We start from the raw sequence: 12,935 nt of genomic DNA, 5'->3' as shown, positions 1-12,935 counted from the left end.
TATAAAATTTCTCACAGAGCAGGTTGCTGCAAGATGCCCCAGATCTCTTTTCAGCAGGGCTGGAAGGAACATTGTGCTTTTGGGAATTCTTCTTGGGTAGAAAGTCTGAAAAGCACCAACAAAATGTGTACGTGTAACTCCAGCCCTTCAAAATAGGCAGACCATAAGCAAGGGTAATTTTCAATGATACTGAAAAGCCTCAGTATTTCTGCATAGTTTCTCAAGGCTGGTAATATTCACTTGCCTTCTTTCTTTCTTTCTGTTTTTGTTTTTTGGTACCAGGGATTGGACTCATGACCTCACGCTTGCCAGACAAGCTAAGCTGCTGAGCTAAATCCCCAGCCCATCACTTTCATAATCACTTACTAAGTAACAGATATTAGGAAAGTATAAAAAAGCATTCTATATAATCTTTGGATACCTCAAATATATTTGAATATAAATCGAATAATATTTGAATATAATTGAATAATACCTGGGGAGTTATTGTAAAATGGGTACAGAGTTTCAGTTTTGTAGGTTGAAAAGAATTCTGGAGATTGTAGATTTAGTAATGTGACTGTATTGTTGAACTTTACACTTCATATGGCTAAGATGAGCCAGGCATGTTAGTGCACACTTGTAATTCCAGCATTCTGGAAGGCTGAGGCAGGAGGATTAAAGTCTGAGGCTGGTCTGGGCAGTTTAGTGACCTGAGTGAGAAAGCAGTCTGGTCTCAAACTGAAATACAAAGTGCAAAGGCCCTAGGTTCAATCCCCAGTATCCCCCCCTTCCCAAGTTAAGAAGGGGACTTGAGTGTAGGTCAATGATGCCTTGAGTTTGAACCTTAGCACCCTTCCTCCAAAAAGGTGGAATGATAAATTTTCTATTATGTGTACTATAAAACTTGTAAAAACAACTAGCACATTTTGAAAACCTTTTAATTAAATGTACAATACAAAAGATGATTTTTCATCTTTACACTTAAATAAAATTGAACGGGTCAATCCAAGAAACAGCATTTTCTTGGCTTGGGTATGTTCTGCAGTCAGCCACCGCCTCCGGAGCCCCACACCCATAAACGCTAACTGCACCTATTCGTTCCTCCTCCCTTCCTGTTTCTGCTCAGGTTGGCTGCAACCCCAATGAAGATGTGGCTATCTTTGCTGTTGACTCGCTAAGACAGCTCTCCATGAAGTTTCTGGAGAAGGGTGAATTAGCCAATTTCCGCTTCCAGAAAGATTTCCTGAGGCCTTTTGAGCATATTATGAAGAAAAACAGGTACTGTACATTGCCATGGAAAACCTTAGGTCAGATTAAACTCCCTCCTGGCACTGACTACATGGTTGATTTTATTGCCCTTGTTGGTGGAAGCAATGGCATGCAGAGATTATGATTTACACTCCTTGTACTGAGGTAAATCACACCAAGATCCATGTACTGCCCTCCCAGGACAGATGCTTTCACAGCAGCTGATAAAGGTGTCACACTCCACACTGGGCAGTGCAGAGCAGTGTGGAGAAGCAGCCACTGCTGAAGCAATCTCAGATCAGGGCAAGAACTATGTGATCCAGCATTTTTGCCCCCAGAGCTGACAAAGGAGGTCAGGACACTGGTCCCTCTGCGGTAATTGTTCACTTGGCCTGTGTTTATCAAGGCTTGCCATCTGCTAGGTAATACTATTAAGTGCAGAGAATGCAACAGTTTTTAAAAATTCATACAATTCTAGTTTTTGTTGAGTCTTGAATTAATTGTAGTTGCAGCTGAGTCATGGGTACATAAAAACTAATTCCCTGTTTCCAGTGGAGTAGATAGATAAATGAACAGCAAGTCAGTGCTCTAAAACCTGTTATATGAGGTAAGGAGACAGGAATAGAAGCTCTCCTTTATCCACGACAACCAGTGAAGCTGTGTTTGACAAGGTGATCCTTAGACAAGATCTGCAGGAAATGAGGAGCAAGGCAGGAATGGGGGACCAGGCTACCCATGATAGCCCACTATGCTTCCCAGATGCAGCGTGTACTTTTATCTTTGTTCTTACCTTCTCGTTGTCTTCACTCAGCCCAAGCTCACTCTCCAGAGCCAGTTTCTCTCTCATTCTTCACCTTTACTTTCTCTAATAAACTTTGCCAGTGCTTTTTGCTCATTTTGCCCAACTCTTTATTCAAGACAAGAAGAACCTGGAATCTAATTCCAGAAGGAGAGGTGAGCAATCGGAACATTTAGTAAGTGACCCACTTTTTAGAAGCAAGCTACCTGATAACAGTACAACTTCAGAATTTTATCCAAAAGCATTTTCACAACAGTAGAAATTTACTGAATTAATGTTCTGGAGGTTGGGAAGTCCAAGATCATAGTCCCAGAAGGTTGTGTGTCTGACGAGGACTGTCTTCTTGCTACTTTCATGGTGGAAAGAGTGACTTTGGGACCACATTACCAGATAGAGAATGCCGACCTGACCATACACATGTGACAGGAGCAGGTTTTACTTGTGTTACTGCCTTGATGGCCCAGCTCACTTATGCAGGTGATGATAGATCAGACAAGTTTATAACATCATTTAACTATAAGAAAGAAGAGTTTTGTGTGTTGTTTACAGCATGAAGCTTTGCAAGCAAGTTTCAAAGTTTATATGAAAACACAGGTGTGCAAAAGTAAGACAGTTTGAAAAAATCCATGATACTCAGTATCTCATTAGTTCTGGAAGCTTTGAAGTCCAACAGTGGTGCCAACGTCTACTCAGCATCCACTCAGCATCTGTTCAGCTGTTCATTTGGCAAAGGACATCTCATGGCAAGGCAGAGGAGATAGTTGTGTGTATTTAAAGTCTCTGATATCAGACTGACTGTGACATACTTACCTTTATATTCCTCAACTTTTTTTCACAGCATATGGCTCATTGTAACATTTGTTTTTCTTTAAATTAGAAATTGATGTCTTTCGAAAAGCAATGAAAGACTGAAAGGGACTGGGGATGTAGCTTAGTGGCACATCGACTGCCTGGCAAGTGCAAGGTCCTGGGTTTGATTTCTGGTACCCAAAAAAAAAAAAAAAAAAAAAGCTCTGAAAGTCTTTTTTTTTTTTTTTTTTTCCTTTTCCCAGCCTATCATACCACTCCTAATAAAAAACTCAACACTAAGAAAAAAAAAACAAAACTAGGAAACCAGTCGTTGCAAAACCCCTTTGGCAGGAGGGTCTGGGTGTACCTCAGGAGCCCAGGGAGGCCAATATCCCTGGGATAGTGTGAACAAGGCACAAAGTCAGACACTTGGGCTCATTCTGTGTGAGAGGTAGAAGGTGTGGGAGGATTTTCAAAAGCATTTTGGCAGTATTCATCAAGAACCTTAATAGTGCCGGGGATTTATTCAGCACCATGTCATGAGCTCAATCCCTGGTACCAAAAAAAAAAAAAAGGAACCTTAATATTTTTGTGCCTTTTGACTTTAGTTATTCCATACTTCTTTTTTTTTTTTTTTTGGTACTGGATTTGGGATTGAACTCAGGACCTCACACTTGCCAGTTAGGTGCTTATGCTGCTGAGCTAAATCCCCAGCCCAGTAATTCCATACTTCTGTAACTCCAAAACAGTTAATTTGAAATATACTAAAAGCTGGATTTCATGGTACACAGCTGTTACCTCTGCATTCTAGGAGACTGAGGCAGAAGGATGCAACTTTCAGCCAGGCTGGGCAATTTAGCAACATAATAAGATCCTGTCTTGGGGGCTGAGGATTTAGCTCAACAGCATAAGCACCTGCCTTGCAAGCAGGCGGTTGTGAGTTCAATCCCTAGTACCGATAAAAAAAGTTAAAAAAAAAAAATCCTGTCTCAAAAAAAAAAAAAAAAGTGAAAAGGGTTGGATATGTAGCTTAGTGTGAATGCCCTAGGGTGTAGCCCAAGTACCGTATTTTAAAAAAAGGAGAACTGGAGGAAGGAAAGGAGAAAGGGAAAGAGTGAGAAAAAGAGAAATATAAAACATTGTGAGATACAGAACACTTTTTAAAAAAAAAACCACTTAACTATACAGGTGCTAAAGTAAGCGTGAGTACATAACAACATACAAATATTACCTGGCTTGCTCGGTGTGGTGTTGCCCTTTTATAACTTAAGCATTCAGGAGGCTGAGGCAGGAGGATCACCACAAGTTCGAGGCCAGCCTGGGCTATGTAGCCGAAGACCATCCTGAACTATATATCAAGACTGTGTCATTAAAAAACCAAAAATATTGTTTGTCTTCTAAAAATGTTCTATAGTTTACAATGTGATAAATGTTTACTATTTATTATACTTTTTCTACATTCTCCAAAATGTACTATCATTGCATATTACCTTTAACAGTTGAGCAAAATTGCTTTAGTAAACAGCTATAGGTTAAGGGCTAGGGATGTAGATCAGTAATAGAGCACGTGTATAACATATGCGGGGCCTTGAGTTCAGTCCTTGTACCACAAAAAAAGGATATAAATAATCTTTGCCATAAGTTGTGCCTTTCTTCGCAGAGAGACTGCCGCACACTCACTTTTACCTGTCCTGAGGTTCCCCAGGTGGATGGGCCTCCAGGGCGTACAGTGGCATATTTACCTCCGGCCTTCCGCTCTTTCTCTTTTGTCTTTCTCTTTACCTTCTCTGCGTGGCTTGCCCTGTGATCAGTTAGCTTGGGCCCAGCATGCAGATGTGAAGCTGTTATTCCTCGAAGTAAAGTCTACAATCCAAAGTCCTTTCTAGTAACTTTCACAGCTAGTGACAGAGAATCAACAGGTCTGTGTGGTATAGCTTCCTGCTACTTATGAAAGAATAGTATTTCCAATAACTGTGTATCTTAGTAGGTTTCAAGACATACATGCTAATCTGTTGAAGACACTCAGTCATTACCATGTTCAGTCTTGCTGCTCTTTCAGAAAAGGAGCCATTTCTCTTATCTTCAGTTATTACTTGGTAATAGTTAAATTTAAAATATTGTCTGTCTGCCTGTCTCTCTCTCCTGGTTGATATTAGTGCCTCTATCATGTATGTATATCCCTGCCCAGAAATCCAGCAGTGGCTTCACTCACATGCTATACATTGTTTGCTTAAAACAAGTCAGGGCTCAGTGGCACAAGCCACCTGCGTGGCAAGCACAGTGTCCTGAGGTTGATTCCTGGTACCAAAAATAAAGAGTCAGAGACTGGCAGTCCCAGTCTTCTTTCCATCACCCACATTGCCATTGTGGACCTTGGCATCTTTTGGGTGCTTTTGTGGACCTTTCCATCCTTTTGTTCTGCCGGCCATGGAGTTGGCTTTTCATCCTTGAGTCTGTTGTTTTGTGGCTGTAGGATAGCCAGTCTGATGGTAGATACCACAGTGAGTTTAGAATGAAAAACAAGGGATGGAGCCTGAGTGAATATAGGCCACTGTGTGCCTAAAACATGGAGTGCTACTTCTGAAGAATGAGCTGTGTTCATTTCTCTTTCCCCTTCCCAAAGTATAAATGACATGGCTGTCCTATTCCTTCATCAGGTCTCCAACCATCCGGGACATGGTGATCCGCTGCATTGCCCAGATGGTGAATTCCCAGGCAGCCAACATCCGCTCAGGCTGGAAGAACATCTTTGCTGTGTTCCACCAGGCAGCTTCTGATCATGATGGGAATATTGTAGAACTGGCCTTCCAGACCACAGGCCACATCGTCAGTAAGTGCCTGTGTCCCTTCCTGCAAATGACCACTTATTTATTGTCTGTTTTACTACCTATAGGCTCGTTCTTGTCCTATTTCTGCTGAGATGTGATGTGACAGGCAGTGTTCTAAGTACTAGGCATATATTTTTCCACCATACACTGTGTAGAATGTGCAGTCAGTCAGTCCTCTTTACTAGCAGATTCCATGTTTCTGAGTCCACCACGTCACTGTGGGTTCAGTGTAAATGTACGGACAGTGTAAATGCGTTATCCATTACATAAGGTGCCTTTGAAAAGCAGCACACCTTCAACAAGGTTGTACACTGATCCGTCAATGAAAATGTGACCAGAGGCTGATGGGAACTTCATAATTTTCTCTAAGAGCGCAGGTTTGGTGTTCTCTAATTCGGTGTTCACAGCAACGGTAAAGAACATAACTACTAAAAAACAAACCCCATAATTTGTAACAAGAACAACCTGTACCAAAGCCAGGCATAGTGGCTCACACCTGTAATCCCAGCACTCAAGAGGCTGAGGCAAGAGGATCGTTGTGAGTTCGAGACCAGCCCAGACTACACAGTGAGCTCAAGACCAGCCTGAACTGCATAGTGAGACCCTGTCTCAAAAAGACAAAAAACAAAAAGAACAACCCATACCATTGCTGTTGTTTCAACCATTGTACCAGAGAGGAAATTGATGTACAGAAAAAAACAACTCGCCCTAGACCACACAGCTGTAAAGTAAGGAGTCGAGATTTGTATCCAGGCCATTGCAGCCCAGAGTACATGCAGTATCCTCCACCATAGACTGACCAAGAGCCCCAGGTCGTGCCTTTGGTCATGTGATAGGATACTCACTTGGTCTAGGAAAATTGTGTCACCTCTGCCCATGGTGGGCTCTTAAGAAATGTTGAGTGACAGGGTAAATTTGGGCCTTTATGTCACTACTTGAGTTTACCAGATCAGTTTAGCCTAAGGTGTCTCACTGCTTTCATTCCTGAATAATTTAATAAGAAAAACTGTCTTCAAAATTATTAACATTATGGTGGACACCTGTGATCCTAGAATTTGGGAGGCTGAGGCAGGAGGATTGCTGCGAGTTTGAAGCCTGCCTGGGCTACATTGTAAAACCCTATAATAATAATAATAATTTGATATGCTTGTCTTAGGTTTCCACAAAGTAATCATGTATGTCTGTCTCTGTGTCTGTGTCTGTCTGTCTGTCTTTTAATCTCCTTTTCTACATCCTTCCTTTATAAAAAATGTGCCTTGTGTTTTCCCAGCAAGTATCTTCCAGCACCATTTCCCTGCAGCCATCGATTCCTTTCAGGATGCTGTGAGGTGCTTATCAGAGTTTGCCTGCAATGCTGCTTTCCCTGATACCAGCATGGAGGCCATCCGGCTCATCCGCTTCTGTGGGAAATACGTCTCTGAGAGGCCTCGGGTGCGTTTGCCCCCTTGCTTGTGGGTTTGGAGGGGAAAGGTCATGGTGGAAAAACCTTTGCTCCCAGCAAAGGGCTTTCTAGCCCATCTTCTAGAAATGTATCTTTCTCCTACACTAGATGTTTATTTCAAATGCTTCCATTTCAGGATTATGCCTTTTTGTTATTTTGTGTATATGAAATTATTTTATTCACACTGAACTTTTATATAGCATTCTAAAGTTTTTTCTTATAGAAGAATAGTATTTTAGCAGAGCTTAAGGAACTAGGCTTTTCTTTTGAAAGAAAACATACCTACCTTTTAGAAAATGGCATTATGGCTTTGTGACATGCCAAAGAAGCACATTTAAAAATCACCTTTGTAGATTGAGTATTATAGCTCAGTAGTAAAGAATTTGCTTAACATGTACAAGATTTTGGTTCCATCCCCAGAAGCCACAGCCACCAATATCTCCGTTTTCTCCTGAAAAATGAAGTTTTTAAGCTGGACATGGTGGCATACTCCTATAATCACAGTACTTGAGAGGCTAAGCCAGGAGAGTCATTTGCAAGTTCAAGACCAGGCAGAGCCACAAAGTGAGCCCAAGGCCAGCCTGAACGGCTAAACTGTAGCAAGACCCTGTCTCAAAAGGAAAAAAAAAAAAAAAAACAAGATTTCCTATTTGTCTCATCTTTCTAAACTGCTTAGCTTAAGTGACAGTTCCAAAACCCTGAAATTGGGCAAAAACAAGTATGCCTAAACTATGATGATTTGTACATACTTCGTCAGCATTCTTTTTTTTGGGACCGCCTGCTTGCAAGGCAGATGCTTATGCCGCTGAGCTAAATCCCCAGCCCCTTCTTCAACATTCTTTACAGAGAATCCTCTCTGGTGCTTTATCTGTCTGGTTCCTACAAAAGTTCATTAAGCCTAGCGTGGTGGCTCATGTCTGTAATCCCAGCAACTCAGGAGGCTGAGGGAGGAGGATCGTTGTGAGTTCAAGACCAGTCTGGGCTACAAAGTGAGCTCAAGGCCAGCCTGAACTGCATAGCGAGACCCTGTCTCAAAAAGACAAAAAAAAAGCTCATTAAAATGTGATGACCATGAGAACCAACACCAATTGAGCACTTAATCCTTGTCAGACACCATTCTAGATATTTCCTGTGTGTTGTTGATTCATTTAATCCCATGGCTAACCTGTGAGATGAGTAGTTATATCCCATCCAAGGGAAGTCACCTGAAGGACAGAGAGCAATGTTAGATAACCAGAGTTGGTAAAGACATTCCAGTTCCATTTCAAGAGAAGTTACAGAGCAGAGAGGTCGTATTCAGAGGGAAGGCAGGATAGGATTTCATCTCCAGAATGGGAAAGTCTGCCAGATCTGACTGCATGACCTTGGACAGTTTATTTAAGCTCTTATGGAGCCAGATAGCTCATTTGTAAAATGGGACCATCTCTCTCCCTTCCTCTTGGGATTGTTAGGATTATTAATCCATATAAAGCACTTTTACAGTTCCTGGCCCGTCACAAGGAGGAGGTATAGTAGTTGCTCAGAAAATTTGTTATTGAGTCACCCTGGGTATTTTACTAACCTCAAGTGACTTCCTCCAGATAACACCTCCCACACCCAGGATTCTTGTGATCTGCCCCATTCAGTGTACTCTTATAGAACTTACAAAAGTGTGTGGGTTCATGGCGAAGCTGCATCAGGGCCTTGTGCACAGTGATTGTCTCTCACTGTCTCTGTGGGATTTCCTGGTGTGCCTTGAATGGTGAATTGAGAACAGGTGAGGCCTCAGTCTTTGCGTAGCTCCTTTGCAGTTTTCTCCTCTGAGCTGTGACTTTTATCATAGGTGCTACAAGAATACACCAGTGATGATATGAATGTAGCTCCCGGCGACAGAGTCTGGGTCCGAGGCTGGTTCCCCATCTTATTTGAGCTCTCTCGCATCATTAACAGATGCAAATTAGATGTGCGGACAAGGTAAGTAGGTCTCCAGTACGGTGGCCTCTTAATATCACTAAAATAACTCTTGGCTCTTACTCCCTGACTCCATTCCCTCCCCAACCCATTCTCTCTTCTGTGCCTCAATTGTTTCTTTCAGAGGTCTCACGGTCATGTTTGAGATCATGAAGAGCTACGGCCACACCTTTGAAAAGCACTGGTGGCAGGACCTGTTCAGAATCGTGTTTCGGATTTTTGACAATATGAAGCTTCCTGAACAACAGTCAGAGGTACGTGATAATTATAGCACTGCCTCAACAAGGATGTGAAAAGACCAAAGGCTGTCTGCCCGCTATGGGATTGCACTACCATCTACCCAGAGGTCTGAGGTACAGGCTATTGAAGGTGTTTTAAAAATGCAGACATTCTTCCTATGCTAGTGTTACCCAGTTCAGAAACTTCACATCTGCCAAAGAGGGAAAGAAAGTAAGCTGTATAGTGTGCCCACTTGGTCCTCTGACTACTTGCTAGCTCAGCAAGATCCTGGCTGGCGATCTCAGCTGTCGCTGTTAGAGATGTCTGGATTATCAGTAGAGAGTGGAAGTCTCTGGTCCCTCACAGGCTGGACTAAAGTTAGAGCTAGAGATGGCTATTGTGGGTCGGGGGACGAGGGTAGGTGTTTAATCCTTAAAGGTGTTTTGGTTTTCTGTCTCCTAGAGGTAAAAGATGAGGAGAGAATATTCAGTTTTAAGATTTTTAGCTTGGAGAGTAACTTTTTTTTTTTGTCTTTTTCTTTTTTATCGGTACCAGGGATTAAACTCACGACCACACACTTGGCAAGGCAGGCGCTTATGCCACTAAGCTAAGAGTAACTTCTTTACCATGCTTGGGGCTGGAGATTTAGCTCAGTGGCATAAGCGCCTGCCTTGTAAGCAGGCAGTCGTGAGTTCGATCCCCGGTACCGATAAAAAGGAAAAAGACCAAAAAAAGAAAAAAAAATTTTTTTTTTACCATGCTTTTAGAAACACCCCAATATACACAGAAAAATTCTGCTATCTAAAGATTAGTTAATATTTTCACAAATTTCTGACTTATACATGATATAAATATGGTTGCAATTATAATACAGAATTTTCTGTTCTTAAAATAGTTTTTCACTGGACATGGTGGTGCACATCTGTAATCATAGCACATTGGTTGGGAGGCTGAGACAGGAGATCACAAGTTTGTGCCTAGCCTGTGCAACTTTATTGAGACACTGTCTCAAAAAATGGACTAAGGATGTAACCCATACAAAGGTCTTGGATGCAGTGTCCAGTGTGGCATTAAATGAGTTTTTTCCCTATAAATGAATATATATTCATTTCAGAAAAATCAGAAAACGTACAAAAGCAAAGGAAAATTTCAAACACCCACAGCCCCATCTTCCATAAGGCAAACACTCTTTAACTCCTGTAGAGGGGGTAACAGATTTTCCCTTTTTAGAAACTGGACTCACAGCATACTTGTGTGGTTTTTAAATAACACAAGTGGTTTTCGCACAACAAACTTTCTTCTTCTGCAATTTTTAATGACTACAAAATATTCCTGATTGTGGATGTTCCAGAGTCCACAGACATTTGGGTGGCTCCAGTTTTTTTGTTCTTGAGGCAGCTATGAAGCTGTGCTCTCCTTGGGTCCTTCACTCCTTTTGCTATAGAGCAGGTAGCCCTGACTGTCATGTTGGGATTGCCTGTTTCTGAAAATCTTTACACAGGCTTCTGAGTTGCCTTGCAGATAAATCCAGTTCATTGTACTTCTGTCAGCAAAAGTTAAGAATTTTTGCTTCTCCACACCAACTCCAGCTCTTTGTATATTTTAATTTCTAAAGTCACTGTTGACTTTACAGGCCAAAAGCATGGTGCTAAAGGATTTTCTTGGTTGCTAGTAAAGTTGCAAACTCTTCTTCATTAATCATTTGTGTTGCTTCTCTGAATGAATTGTGTGTTACCACCAAGACTGTCTTCATGAACAATAATGTCCTTTATTCTAGTGCTGTATATTACCATTGTTTCCTTTACTCACAAGAACTCTGCAAGATCCGTTTCATTTTTCTACTTTAAAGATGAGATAAGTTCAATCCTGAGAAATGCATTAATTTTCCAGAAGATATCCAGCCAGAATCCAGTGAACCTTGACTTTAAGTCATGTTTGTATCACCTTAAGTTCAATGTATTTTTATTACCATCTCCAGGTGCCTGTATTGTCTCTAAAATGTGATCTTCTAGGAGAAACTAATTTCTTACTGAAAGTCACTTACTATGTATTATCTTGACTTAATTTCACTTATTGGAAGGTCTTTCTTGGTACTATATAATCTTCCAGTTTTAAAATTCATCAAAATATTTTCAAAACATATAGGTGTTACGCTTTTCAAGTTTATGGTATAATTGCTTTTCTCACTTTGATCCAGAATTTTAAAAATCAGATTAAATGGGATCTCATCACACTTACCTGGCTATTATTTGTGAAAACTGTAGACATTAGCATCTACACACAAAAAGTTTGGAGAATATGTAATTATTTAATTTGTGTCTGTGATATTTGAAAGTTAAGAGAATAGATGTCTTTACCTTAAGAAAAAAATGTAGGGAAAGAAAATTAAAATTATCTTAGGCATTGAAATTGGGAATTTGTTGATTATATAATTTGACTTCTCTGTTGCATTGTGCTTTTAGCTTTTAATCTATATTTATCTTAAACATTATTATTGGTATGCCTCTATGGCTCCTCAGAATCATTGATGCACTGTTCAAGTATTGTAAATGAATTCTTAAATTTCTACACGTGTTTTCATTTTCTAGTCATATAAAACAGCTCTAATTTAAGTAAGACATAACCAAAAAAAAAAAAAAATGAATTGTGTGTCACATTCTTGCCCGTCTATTAGGTTATTCACCTTCTGTTGATTTATTTTTAAATTTATGAATACCATTCATACATAAGTTACAGTTGATTCTTCCTCGTTATTTTTATTTCTTTTTAAATTTGGAAATATTTTAGCTTCTGAGTAATCAAATCTACCAGTTTTTTCCTTTCTAGTTTACACATTTAGAATCATGCTTAGTAACCCTTCTGATTTCCATGACTTCATAAATAACTTTGTATATTTCTCTGGTAATTTCATGGCATTTTTAATATTTAAATTTTTGAAGTGGCTGTTTAGCATAATTTCATACTAATTTTGAATGACTAATATTTTATCACACAATATATACTTCATTTAATGCCTGTATTGTTAGATGTTACATTGTCTGTTCTCACTGTACAGATGTGATTGTGGTAAACATCTTCTTCATAAACTTTTGCCCACAAGTCTTTGTAGCTGTAGGATGATTCCTGATAGTGGTGCTACTGCATCAGCGGATGTGGACTATTGATACTTGGTGCGAAGTTGTGTTTCTATTGGCAGGCAGTTTTGCCAATAGTGTACAGAGAAAGTGGTTTTTAAGAATTATTGTTTTGTTTTTCCAGAAGTCTGAGTGGATGACAACAACCTGCAATCATGCACTTTATGCCATTTGTGATGTGTTTACCCAGTTTTATGAAGCTTTGAATGAAGTGCTGCTTTCTGATGTATTTGCACAGTTGCAGTGGTGTGTTAAGCAAGGTATTCTTTAGGTCTTTAAGTATCATTTTTCTTACCTAGTCTTAACAAGAGTTTAATTTTTTCTATAAAACTGTAGATGTAAAATTAAAGAGTACATTATGCAGTTTAAATGGTAAAAATGTATATTTTTAAATTTCATATGGAAAAACCAAAAAACAAAAAAGCCCAATGTGGTAGTACAGACCTTTAATACTATCATTTGAGAGGCTGAGGCAGGAAGATTGCCATGAGTTTAAAACCAGTCTGGACTACATAGCAAACTCTTATCTCAAAAAACAAACAAAA

General features: G+C 40.1%; 1 protein-coding gene across 3 annotated transcripts in view; it reads left to right on the top strand.

The window, feature by feature from the left end:
* Arfgef2 (ADP ribosylation factor guanine nucleotide exchange factor 2) overlaps positions 1 to 12,935 on the top strand; it is an 89,776-nt gene that overhangs the window by 58,179 nt on the left and 18,662 nt on the right. For all 3 annotated transcript variants that reach the window (XM_063248204.1, XM_003467713.5, XM_063248203.1), the window contains 6 exons: positions 1,109 to 1,260; positions 5,476 to 5,648; positions 6,917 to 7,077; positions 8,910 to 9,040; positions 9,162 to 9,291; positions 12,515 to 12,650. In XM_063248204.1, coding sequence (XP_063104274.1) covers positions 1,109 to 1,260; positions 5,476 to 5,648; positions 6,917 to 7,077; positions 8,910 to 9,040; positions 9,162 to 9,291; positions 12,515 to 12,650 — 883 coding nt within the window. The remainder of the gene's footprint in view (positions 1 to 1,108; positions 1,261 to 5,475; positions 5,649 to 6,916; positions 7,078 to 8,909; positions 9,041 to 9,161; positions 9,292 to 12,514; positions 12,651 to 12,935) is intronic.

This window comes from Cavia porcellus, unplaced genomic scaffold (genome assembly GCF_034190915.1).
Source record: "Cavia porcellus strain 051 isolate PalLab524CR breed Dunkin Hartley unplaced genomic scaffold, mCavPor4.1 scaffold_5, whole genome shotgun sequence".
NCBI classification, from domain to species: Eukaryota; Metazoa; Chordata; class Mammalia; order Rodentia; family Caviidae; genus Cavia; species Cavia porcellus.
This window is presented reverse-complemented; position numbering and strand designations above follow the sequence as displayed.